Raw genomic sequence first — 12,883 nt, 5'->3', positions numbered from 1 at the left:
CTCTGACAAAAAAAAAAAAAAAAGAAAAGAAAAAACCCTGTAGTGTTAAGCTGCACCTGCTGTTAGTAGCCGGTAATCAGCAGGTGTTGGCAAATCAACCCTGACTAATTTTTTTAGAATTATGAAATTAATAGAGCAAATAATGTGACTGGCAGCTGAAACATCTCTGATAAATTCATGAATACATGACGGCTGTTCAGAGTTATTTTCATCATTTTCATCCTTTTCATCCTTTTCATCCTTTTCATCGTGTGTGTCAGACGTCTCAATGAAGTCTGGTCAAAATAATAATAACAATAATAATAATAATTATCATCCTCGGTGCCGCTCATATCTTTCTCCTCGCTGCCACATGGGCTGGGCTGCTGTGACACGATATGAGGCTGATACGTCAAGAAGACAAAACTTGTTTTTATCATATTTGTCATATTTCTTCATTTAAGATCCTCCACCATTTATTCCCTCCATCAGTTTTGTTACCCTTTCCCTTGACACACAGATTCCTGAGTTTACACACATCACTTCCATCGCCAGCGGTATCTTTGAATTTCTCATCCCATTCTCGGCTAACACCGCATCAGAATTCTGCCCGACGTCTGAAAATGTATCCGAGCAGAATACACAGGATCCGTCTTTCCAAAACCCCGCCTGGAGCCTGAGACCTGCGTCTGAGCCTCTGTAATAGGAAGGATTGGTGTCCTAACCCCCCCCCGAGTCTGTATCCCGCCGCTGCTAACAGTCTGCGAGACATGAGCAACGACGCCGTCTCATCAGACTTGATTGCATTAAGGTCGCTCTGCACGAAGGAGGCAGGTTAGTGACACTTTGAACCCCGGTTAGGGACAGATTCCAGAGACAGAGCAGGGAGCTCATCCATCACTCCTCAGATAGCGGAGAGTCGGAGCAGGACTGCTGATTTCTGGGACGCCGCGTCTGCACACAGGAAAAGCAAACTGAGTCCTAGTTTGCTCTCACGGCAACTCGTCTGAAGAGGACTTTTAACACCATCTGCGCTGCTGAAATCACACACAGCCGAGCAGGTAGTCACAGGTAAACACTGTCATCCTCCAACAGCGAGACGAGGGAGAGGACAGTTTGTTAAGTGCAAAGACAGGATGTGGAGTTTGACTTCGTTTTATCATTAAAAGGGGAAGCAGTGAGGAGGGAGAGGAAAGACAGAAAGTCTAGCAAACAGAATATTTGTTGGACCAGTGATTGTTGGACCAAACCATGACCGCTTTGATGTGGTTTCTTTTTTCATTTCATTTCTTTTGATTTTGAATTTTCGATGATAAAATTAATGTGTTATGTGGATCTGGCAGGAAGGAAGAAGCAGCTGTTTTTTTTTGTTTTGTTTTTTGGTAAAACAAAACGGTTCTGTCTCCGCAGGGATCCTTTCTGTAATGTGGTTAGACACTTCAAAAAAATTATATATTTTACTGGAACTCCTGAGACGGTTGAAGTTGCCCAGAGGATTGCGTCACTGCCATCGGTCAGGCTGCCAGCTGAGGTGAACTACTGGATAACAAAACACAGTAATCACCCTTTAATACAGCCTGTTAGAGTGTGTGTGTGTGTGTGTGTGTGTGTGTGTGTGTTTCATGTCACAGCACTCGTGCCTGTTTCTTTTTGTGACCGCTGTCATCCTTTCACTGTAACCTTGTAAGCATAATGAAAACCGCCGCCTGTGTCTCCTTCACTGAACTACTTCCCCCTGGTTACGATGAAAGGCACCGAGGGCGCTCTGAAAAAAATACACAATTACAGTCAACCTGACAACCCAAACAGCACGGAAGCCTTCATAAAAAAAAAAAAAAACAAAAAAACAAAAACGTCTCGATCTGGCCGCTTGAAGAAAAGTGAACCATTTTACTCGACACTTACTCGAGATATTTGTGTTCCAGTTCATACGTGGCGGCCTTGGATAATGAGCTCCTCATTACCCTGTGGCCAACGTGGCGATATGTCAGCGACAGGAAAAAGACCCACTAATGATACAGTAATGAAACAGTAATGACACAGGACGTTATTATCCTCCAGGGAAGCATTTTAAGTGCGTTGCTGTGGCGGCGAATTAGGCCGTTTGCGGCAGCCCGAGGTGTGAGAACCAACAAAACAAACAGGACTCAAACATATATGCACACCGGGACAATTAGTCTCCTTTTCCCTCCATCACCGGGCGGATGTAGCTTAGTATTCAGAACATGTTATGAGCTGAATAAATGGCCAGGATGAACAAGTAACAGCAGATAAATGCCTTGATTCTGTGGAGATTCGGTGCATAGCTGCTTTAATAAATTGTGTCAGGGTTAATAGAGAGCGACACAGGCAGCAAGGACTTTTAGAATATTAGATTTGTTTTCTATCTTTAACCTCAATTTACGCCGCTCATTCTCCTGAGGTCAGAAATAATCATTTGGTGAGGTGCAGCCGCTCTTAAATCCCTCCTTTTCTCTTTGGAGTTTCTGCAGAGTAATGTAATTCTTTTCGAAAACTAGCTGAATTAAAGCCGGAAATAAAGTGAATGGGGTGATCATGATAAATAATTAGATCTCTCTTTTTTTCCTATTGAGATGAAAGTACATCTCATCTCATTCTAGCCAATAAAAGCTCCATGTACCGTCTCTTTTATTCAAGGGAGTTTTCATGTTATGTGCGTCTCTTTGTGCTCGTGCACAAGCCGGTCTTTGTTCCAGCCTCGCGTAAACAACATCTGAATTATGTCACAAGCACATTTTTTCATCATAGTTACATAAAAGTAATGATGTTAAAATACTGACAGTGGTAAAAATCTGAAAGTATCTGATATGTAATATTCTTTAAGGTGACTAAAGGTCCGAATACGTAGGGACTAGCTACCCTGGGCTGTAGCTAGATACTGTTAGCTAGTGAGCTCGTAGTTCAGACAGCTGGAGCCAGTGGTGCTACAGTTTGTCTGGACCAGGAGCTCAGATCACAAGAGGAGACTCAACTGGCACCAAGGCCCAGCTCAACTGGATGTTGCAGTCTGAGGTGAGCGTTAACACGGATGAACACCGAACTGAGACTGAACGCAGCCTGAGATCATTTGGATCGCAAGGTACAGAGGTGATTTACAGCAGCTCTGAGCAGGACTATGACTTCAGGGACGACAGGACATGGCAGGTGGGAACGAGAGGAAGATGTAGAGCCAGAATATTTTCACATCTCACTGTTTATCTGCATGCCAACTTCAGGAGACAGACCTGCAACACAGGGTGTTGATATATTTGACATATCGTCAGCACTGTTTGGTCGTTTTTTTGTAATTTTGAGTGCAACATCACCGTCGTAAATACAAATCCCAGGTCTGTAACAGTTTGTCAGCCCTCATGTCGGCGCTAACTCCAAACAAACTCATTACGTTATAACGATTTTGTGTTGAGGACTTATGTTGAAGTAAACATGTACGTAACGCTGTGACGTGACCTTCACCGAAGTCAGAAACATGTGACTGAGACACTGATCACGCATTCCAAGACACCGAAGCATCAAAGGGATTTTGAAGCTGTTGTTTCATGGTAAAAGTTACATACTGTTGCTTTGAACATCAAAAGGAACAACTTCTGCTGTTAGTACTGAACACAAGTGAAAATGTTCTAAACGTAACCTGTGATGTAACGACCATCCGCTCAGCGTCACGCTAGATTATATTATTGGATGCTGTACGTGGGAGTTTATTTGTCGAGCTGAACATACAGTATTAACGTCAGCTGGAACAAGCTCCTACAGAGAGAGAGAGAGAGAGAGAGACGAGCGCTCTGGGCAGAGTCCAGCGAGCAGAGCTTCCTCCGCTAAACAGCATCATGCTCAGTCACTTAGCTTCTACAACAGGCCCAGTGTGCTGCGGCCGCGGCTCGGTTTGGACACAGAGAGCTAACCAGGTTAAAGCCCAACACTTAGATAAATGTCACAAGTTTGTCGGCAAATTCAATCACGCCTTTCTTTCTATTTTTTTTTTTTTTTTTTTTAGGAGATTTATTTGTTACTATTTGTTTCTGTTGGGATTGTTTCTGTTCAGGACAATATAAATTACATTATATTTGTTTGCGGTCACAGAAAGACACACTGTAAAATCTGAAGCCTGCACCGAATGTCATAGTCTTAGATGAAAGTCAAGTCTAGTGCAGTGCCTGTTGGGAACACACTGATCATGTGACGCGTTATTATTCATCAACCTGAATTATGACAAGTTAAAGACGCGTTCCTGCGGCCCACGCCTCATTCCTCTGCCCCTGAAAACATCAGCAAGTTACACCAAAAATATGACTCCAACTACAATAATCACAAGGACAAAAATGCGAGGCTCAGTGTTTAAACGGACCGAGCTGAGAAATCAGCGGTCAAAGTTTTGGCGGGTCGCCGTCAGCTGAGGGTCCCGGTCAGCTGAGCGACGCCCCGCTGAAGACGATGTGGCCCGTCAGAGAAAACATGCCAGCTTAACGAACCTTAATTGTGTTCTCTGGAGAGTCCAACCTGGTTTTAAAGAGCAGGTTATAGAGCTGCACAAAAACAAACAAATCCAACCCTGTTTAGGAATCTTTGAAAGGAAAACCCAGCAGCTAAGAGCCAAGTCACTTGACTCATATTTTAGAATTTAAGCATAATTTAATTTGGCAGCCCCGTGTTTTATTCAAGGAGGCCGAGATTTCCTGTAAAAAAAAAGCTGACAAATTACTTTTTTTATGTCATAAATCAGCGACTCGAGGGGACGAGACCGGAAAATTACACACATGGGAGAAGTTATCCCGTCAAACACGTGGTCGACGTTGCGCAAGAGTTTGTTTTAACGCAAATCATGTTTTCTTAGAACTAATCAGGTTTGATTTGAGAGAAAATAATGTCAATACTTCACCCGATCAGCCAGGAGGGCCTGGCGTGGACGCAGATTTTGTCACTTTCTTGTGAGGCCTGGGGAGTAACTCTTATCTAAGCATGATACCAAACAAAGTAACTGTATTCTGGTGGTGTTACAGGGAAAAAAAAACAGATATGTTCATTAAAAAGTGGGATTAAGAAGAGGAGATAAAGAACGACACACTCGAACATCTGCACATATACAGATGATGCACTCGTGTATCATCATCTGATACTGATAAAAAAAACAAAAGTCTGATTTCTTTGATTTGAGTGTGTTAAATGTTCTGGTTTCCCTCCTCTTCAGTGACAGTAAACGCAATATATTTGGACTACGGACAAAACAAGACATTTGAGGATTTCATCTCAGGCTTTTGGAAACACTAATTGCCACTTCCACCATTTTTCAGACACTGTAACGATTAGAACACTGTGTGAAAAGGGTCTGAATCCAGAAATGTGTTGATCGGTTACCTCTGAAGCTCCTCAGGATAATTGAACCATTTCTGCTGCATATTCTGAGTTCTGTTGAGATGCGTCGTGTCTCAATACGCGTCATCTAAGACACCAAACACATCTTATCTTTGTCTCATTTCCACAGTATCTCGGATGGCATGAGCTCGTGATTCTAGCTGCACAGAACTGGTCCCATACTGGGGGTTGGATACGCTTCAAACACAGAATCTGTCGCTCTCACATCATATTTGGATCACATCTCGGACTGTTGAGCCGATAATATCTCTGAATTCTTAACGATTAAGTGAGAAAATAATCAACGTGTTCTGTGGCACAAGAGGAAACACGCAGCGGCATCATTTGGCCGTTGAACCTTTCAGACTCACCACATGATGAGACCTGTGATGATGGCGACCCAGGTGACGCAGCAGGTCTCGGGCCTTTTGCTGTCTTCGTCCATGTCCTTGCAGCAGCAGCACAGGCAGATCAGGTACACGGTCAGAACCAGCAGGCTCAGACCCAGACCCACGGCTCCGACGCATGCCAGAAAGATCAGCGACTGAGGCAGGAGAGAGAAAAGGAGGCAAAGAAAATGCAGTTAAAGTCAAGAAACCATTTTATTTTGAAGTTCACTTGAATCAGCGTTGCAGCACATCACATCCACAGATATCTTTACAAAGAGGCTGCTGCTGCTGCTGCTGTGTGGTCTGAAGCTGTCAGGCTGGCTGACCCCGCCGCCCGAAAGCTTGACAGCACTGAGTGAAAACAACCCACCAGCATCAAACCACACTCGTGAGTAAAGATATGTGCAGCCGGCCATTGATCAGCATTATCACCGCTGACTGCTGCCTGCTGCAAAGGAGACAGAAAACAAAGCAGTGGGTGGTTCTGGGTGACGAGGAGCGCCCCCCCGCAGAGAATCCTGGTTTCTGCAGGAGTAGGACTGCAAGAGGCTCAGAGGGGAAAAAACAGAAATGATCTGAAGCTGTGGGAGGGGAGCATCATGTGACACGCTGGCTTTCATTCAGTCTTGTGATTTCTGAGCGTAGAGAAATATTTAAAGCCTGAAGGGTGAAGAGAGAAGAAACAGCGATACAGAGAAAACGCTGTGTTGAAGCCGAGCCTGTTTGTGACGACTGAAAAACACTTGCATGTGGACTGTTTCACCAGAAATCCTCAGAATATGTTTCATATTCTCCCACAAGCCCTTATCTCTGCATCGTAAAGAAATACAGAGCTGGCAGCGGCCTACATGCTCCGAGGCAGACAAATATGGAATTAGTTTATTTACATCAGATTACAGTTGGGGGGACATTTCTTCCGTTAAACAACAATCAGCTTAAAATCCTGTTTATTTTCTTACAGCCTGCCCGTTTCACCAAGCAAACGCAGTCTTGTGTAGCTTATTTTCGCACTGCGTAAGCTGTCAGCAGACATATCAATCGATCTGTTTGTCTTCTCGGCAGTGTCATAAAAAAAAAAAAAAGCACCAACCCCCGACTGGTTAGAAGCGTTTACACTGCTGCACAAACATCCGCATCCACGAAATACATCGAGTTCCCAGTTTAAAGGAGTTTAAAGACAATCAAAAAGAAAAGAAAAAACGTATGACCTCGATTTTACTTGCAAATAATCTCCACTTCAGTTTTAATGCCCAGAAGTTCAGAGAGTCTGGGTCTGGCTGAGTAAGCAGAGCGACTACAGTGTCTGTGACTAATTATTCCATTTGGACGACATTGACACTGTGGCTGAATTTAAATCTTATTCGTTTGCATATTCTAACACAGTGTTCGAACTTTGTTTCAAGTTATGCAACGTCGGGTCTCCCGTTTAACTCTTGGTGTTCCTCAGAGGCCCGACGACCCGGACATCAGTCACCCAGATATCAATATCAGAGTATATCTTCTGATATGTGCAAGAGAAAACTAGTTTTACAGAACATGATGCAGGAAAAGACTCTTGTTAAACTGGATTTTTTGTGATTTTGCCAGAATAGATGCTGATGAAGTTTGATAGGAGCGCTGTCTTCAACTCCCAGAGAGGTTTATTGTATCAGCGAGCTGTTAAATGTTTCTGTATATATTCTGTGTGTGTTCATCAGTCAGGCTGAGGCGGACTGACACGCATGCCTTTAAAAACACTACATCACAGGTCTGTTGCTTTATAAAACACAATCAGTTGTGTCATAAAAACACCAATCACGTCCAAATGAACACCAGGAAAGAGACAGTTCATCCAGCAATGAAGAATAAATATGCATCTTTTCACCTGCAGTGCTAAAATCAAGATTGTTTTCTCGTGTGAGCAGCAGAGATCGGAGGATATCAGCTGTAGAGATGTCTGTCTCCTCTCATATATAATTGAAACTAGATGGCTCTCGGCTTGTGCTGCTCAAAGTGCCGAAAGAAATACATCTGAAACAACGACAGCAACGTCTCAGAAATCATGACCCGGTTACAGAAGATGATCCACAGATTGTGCTGTGAGCAGCTTCATGTAGGACCAGGGCCAAGACAGAAGTATATACTGAGTATTTTCTTTGTGCCAAACTACACCTGCCAACTGCATCGCCTCGCAGAAGATAGTGTGCATCGACTCACAAACGAGACGCTCGTGCCCGTGACGCGGCCGGATGTGACGATTAACGGCGTCCTCCTCGGTCCAGCCGAGACGTTAGTTTCCTCTGTTCTCCTCCAGCACATTAGGACACGCACGCTTCCTTGATCCAGTTGCTGAGCAATCCGGTCACCAGGTAAGCGGGTCATGACTTGTGGAATGAGACATCACTGTTGAGTTTTTTTTTTTATGCCACCTAGATCCAATATATCCAAGACACGGCAGTTATCTCTGCACCTGATGTCTCCAGCACTCAGAAGCTCACATCGACGATAATCAAAGGTAAGAAGATACATCTGTATTTGTTAATTTTGGGGGTGAACTGTGCCTTTAAACGTGACTGCTCAGCGTAACATACAGCCAGCGTTCTATCCAGTTTCAACATATAGGTCAACACAGTGACACCTCCCGCTGAGCTGCACTTCCTTCAACAGTCAACCAGGCCAAAACCTTAATCCAATGATTTGCTAATCATTGGTTTCTGAGGAGACTGTTGATGAGCCAAGAGTGGCGGCGTGCAGAGTTTTCCGGGTTAGATTCTCTGTCACCGCAGCTCAGGCCTTTCATACACTCAGCGCTGCTAGTTCCACTCTCTCCTCCTAATTTTCCACTCCATTGTTTTGTAATTAGACATGCAGGCACTTCAATTTTCCCACCGGCTGCAGCTCCATAACAAGGCGAAGGGGGATGTGAGAGAGAAGGGAGGAAGACAGAGGGACACAAAACAAGTAACGCTGTCCGAGGTCAGCGAGCGGAAGGTCATTGGTCTTACAAACAAAAAGGATGTTGGCTTTAAGAATGGTGCCTGCCTAATCTAATTACACGGTAAACAACAAGCCTCTGGAAATCAAAAGGGAGAACAGGAGCAGCCATAAAGTCTCTGTGAAGCCAGCATGGCACTCTGAGTGGGGCTCAGCTGAAGGGACTCAACGGCACAGATGGACCTCGATACACCGAGGAGCTCTGAAGGACGCGGGTCACATCTGGGAGCCTCCCTGGTAAAAAGCCTCTGTGTTCATAAACGTCCCGGAGCGTTCGGCGCCACATGAATGACACAGGAAACAGGAACACGGTCAGAGAGAAGGTGGTTGTCTTATTCTGACAGGTGGCCCAGAAGTCTCTCCAAGCCCAAAATAAAATCAGCATATTAAGTTAGCAGTTTTACAGTGAACCTTTTTTTTTTTTAAGAATTGGATTTGGAAACAGTTTTTTTTTTTCTGTCCTGCAAACACATAAAACTGTGTCGTCAGAGTAGATTCAATAAAGCGGAGTCGCTAATTTGCTCATATGAACCTCATTAGAGACTTTTTTGTTCAGTTTATGCCTGTCAAAACATGTTGCTGTGATATCATGTGAGTTTCAATGTGCTGTGATGTCCTGCGTGAGGGGGGGAAAAAAAACTCCAGCTGTTCTGTAGACAAATTACAAATCATCATCATGAATCAAGTCCAGATTGGAGAGTCAGACGTTAAGGAGGAGAAAATGAAGTCCATCACATGAAGGTGTTATAATGGAGTGATGGAGTGCAGATTGAAAAACCGCTGGCAACAAGCGAGCATGAGCTTCCAATATATATTTTTTCCCCCCATCACACAGTCTATTTTATCTATAATGACTTTGGTCCTGCTGCAGACAGTCAGCCTCCATCAATAAACATGACAGTTTGGGACACTTCCTGTGCAGAACACGGCCTCGGCTGACCGTAAAAATGCGCTGAAACTAAAACACACAATTTGGGTAAAAGAGCACCAAGAAAAAAAAAAAAGTTTCCTCGTCCACAGAAGAGAACAGAACACACACCGTCGTCTCCTGCAGGAAATGTGTTGTTTACAGTGTCAGAGTGAGCAGTCATCCAGAGGGAGCCTGTTTTACCTTTCTTTTTGTTCTCTTTTCTTTTTTTAAACTTACTGCTGTTATGAATACTGAAGGCTGCATTCAAAGTAGAGCTGGAGTGATGATGAGGCTGATGGGAGGAAAACAAAGGATGTGCTGTGTGTGTCTAAGCAGTGTGCACACACACAGACATGCTGTATACAGAGAGTAACACACTTGTTTGGGAGCTGAAATATTTCATAGCTCAGTTAATACAGGTCATGTGTTATCATGTGAGCGCTGCAGTACGCAGGGTCCTGCTTCCTGACGCTGATGGATACACCTCAGAACCAGCCAAAGCACAATGCAGGTTTTATCACTACTGAAAAAAAAATACTTATAGTTTAATTTTGCTTTTGAATCCTTTGCTTTTGAAAGCCAGTGGCCCCCAAGAATCACTCCCTCTCCGCTGAGATTCTTGTGAAAACTACGTGCGCCTTTACGCACGGACGCAGTTACCGACCTGCTGGTAGCTCGCCTCCTCCGGCTTGAAAGTGTTGTCGATCGGCTGGAAGAAGAAATTGAAGTGGGGGAAATTGTGCAGCCAGTATGTCCACCACGGAGCGACGTAATCAAGCCTTGCAGTGGCCATTCCTGCGTGGAGGAGAAGTCAAGTCAGTCCGCCGGCGCCACTGACCGCGCGCTTCCCCCTTGGCACTCAGATATTCCAAGGTTTTGAGAAAAGTACAATTTAAAAAAAAAAAAAAAAAGAAAGAAAGAAGAAGAACAATAAATCAGCGCGAGTTCAGTTGAGGTTAAAATCACCACAGAAGAAGAGGAAGTTCTCTTTTGCCATTGCACCTCAAAGCCTGTGTGAACTGTTTGGTTGCGCAACTACTCAACAACATACAGCTTCTGTGAGTGCGGGCCACGCGTTTGTATCCGAGACGCGAGACCGTGTGTCGGTATGAACCTGCCTCCTCCAGCAGAGAAGGCGTGACAACCACTTCTCAGTTAAGTGGAGCCACAGAGGAGTCTGACTTGTGAGAACTACACCAGGACAAGTCGACCTGCCGCACTGGGAAAACAAACTATGAGCAGAATGTGTGGACTCAACTGGAAAACTGAGCGATTACACAGATCAGACGCGGGGGGAGATCGTGCAGATGAGAGCCTGGATGTGCGTGACCTCGACCCACTTCTTCAAATCTGACTGTTTCACTCCGAGGGAACAGTAAATGTTTACTCCACGATAAAAAAAAAAACTGATTCACATTTTAAAAAATAAATAAATAAAGAGAGAAAAACGGGAGAAATCGAGTGCGCCCTGCCTGGCCTCTGCTCACAGCTGCTGTGTGTGGAGTAAGGACGCAGGGGTATTTAGTGCGCTATTTATGACTTGTGCTGTTAATGTCTGACCTCTTGTGGACAATGAGGCGCACTGAGGTGAACAGTAATGAGCGCAGTAATGAGATGCTGCTACAGGATGTTTGCTTCTGCTTTTTATTTACAGCGTGGAGCTTTTTTATCGTCTTGCAGCGGAGGAGGAATCTTTACACCTGCATCAGAATTACCGCACTGACTGTAGTAAACGTGCAGGGCTTTTTTTTCTTTTTGGGAGAGTGAACATCTTTTGAGCTGTGGCTTCCACAGCATGTCTGCTTCAGACTAGTGGAAGGAAGTTGTCCACCATACACATGTAGGTGATTAATTAAGTTCAGATTTGTGTTTGGGATAATTATGCAAATGAGTGCATATTTAATTAGATGTCATAATTTGCATATGTAAACAAAATACTTATTTTTTAGGCAGGAATTATTCACACTGAATTATTTTCCACTTAAAGCAAAACTCTCACTCTTTTTTTTGTGAATGTACCCGAGTCAGACCCTCATATTAAAAAATAAATATGACTGTATTTTCGTTTTACACAAACAATGTTCTCAATGCTGGTGTTCATGTGTAGAGACCCTGATGATACTACCAGCATGTTTCATGTTGTGTCAAGTCTTTTTAGTGTTTTAAAAATAGAGATTTTGATGCTATCGTAAAAGTGCCCGTAGCGCTCCCACTGAGAATAAGTTTGACCCAAAAACAATTTTTTTTCTTTTCTTTTTTTTCTTTTCTTTTTTGATTGGTTCCTACCTGCTGTGTTGCAGAGGGACGGGTTTAGGTGTAGCAGGTGCAGGAGCGTGATGGCTGTTTACTGTCATGCTGTTTTTTGGTGTTGATTAAAGAAAGCTGAAGGAAAGTGAACGGAGGCTCTCTGTAGGCTGCTTATTACCCACCACCTGGAGTTCGCTTCCGGATCAATAAATAAGGGTTATGCATGAATGAGCGAGAAACTTCCACTTTAGCAGCACTGACAGTCACCAAAACCTGCCAGAGTTTATTTTATTTATTGTCCCTAAAACATGATGAATTGTTCTTGTCTGGCTGGTAATGAGAAAGTTATAAGGAAATGAATGTGTCTGAACCGAGCAGTGCTCAGATTCAGATTCAGGACACAAGTTAGAGCATTTTTTATTTGATGATTCCAAATTATATTTAAAAGTACAATTTCTGAAAACTGTTGAAACAAAAAAATGATTGTCTGAAGGTAAGAAATCAGCTGAGGGAGCCTGATGGTGATGATTTGTTACCATAAGTGCAGGAACGTGTGGCACTTGAATAATTTTTCTTTTTTTTTTTTCTTAAGGCATGATGAGGCACACAAGTAAAAGTAATTACGACAGTGTGAACCGGTGCAGCGGTGCATCCAGGTCAGAGCTGTGGAGGCTCTTCAAACACACAGAACAGTGCAGAGGAGCTGGAGCGTAACTGGCTCTGGTTACTGAGGCTTTTACATCTGGAGACACGCGGCCATGAGAGTGCAATCAGCAGCGTGAGTGTGGGGTTACTTATACTGTATGATGAGCAAAAGGGAGGACTCCTGGGAAGCGAGGGGGGGAAGATGACACCAGCGCTGATGTGCTGGTATCATGTGTGTGATCATCCTGCTGCAGTCTGGAGCACGAAACCGTCATGTTGTTTTGGGAATCGACGTATTAAGTCGCTTGTCGCGAGGACGCGTCTCTTTAGAATAAGTCGTCTGTGCAGATGATGAGTTGTTTTGATAATATTT

General features: G+C 43.9%; 1 protein-coding gene across 2 annotated transcripts in view; it reads right to left on the bottom strand.

Moving 5' to 3' along the window:
• ttyh2l (tweety homolog 2, like) overlaps nt 1-11,393 on the bottom strand; it is a 33,083-nt gene extending 21,690 nt beyond the window's left edge. Inside the window, exons 1-3 of one of the 2 annotated variants that reach the window (XM_037089027.1) lie at nt 10,877-11,393; nt 10,283-10,413; nt 5,718-5,890 (exon numbers count right to left, since the gene is read on the bottom strand). In XM_037089027.1, the coding sequence (XP_036944922.1) occupies nt 5,718-5,890; nt 10,283-10,411 (302 nt within the window). In that variant the 5' untranslated portion in view covers nt 10,412-10,413; nt 10,877-11,393. Of the gene's footprint in view, nt 1-5,717; nt 5,891-10,282 lie in introns of both variants that reach the window. The other variant, XM_037089026.1, reaches the window with a different exon arrangement.
• Nucleotides 11,394-12,883: the final 1,490 nt, after the last annotated feature.

Source organism: Acanthopagrus latus, chromosome 23 (genome assembly GCF_904848185.1).
Source record: "Acanthopagrus latus isolate v.2019 chromosome 23, fAcaLat1.1, whole genome shotgun sequence".
Classification (NCBI taxonomy): Eukaryota; Metazoa; Chordata; class Actinopteri; order Spariformes; family Sparidae; genus Acanthopagrus; species Acanthopagrus latus.
This window is presented reverse-complemented; position numbering and strand designations above follow the sequence as displayed.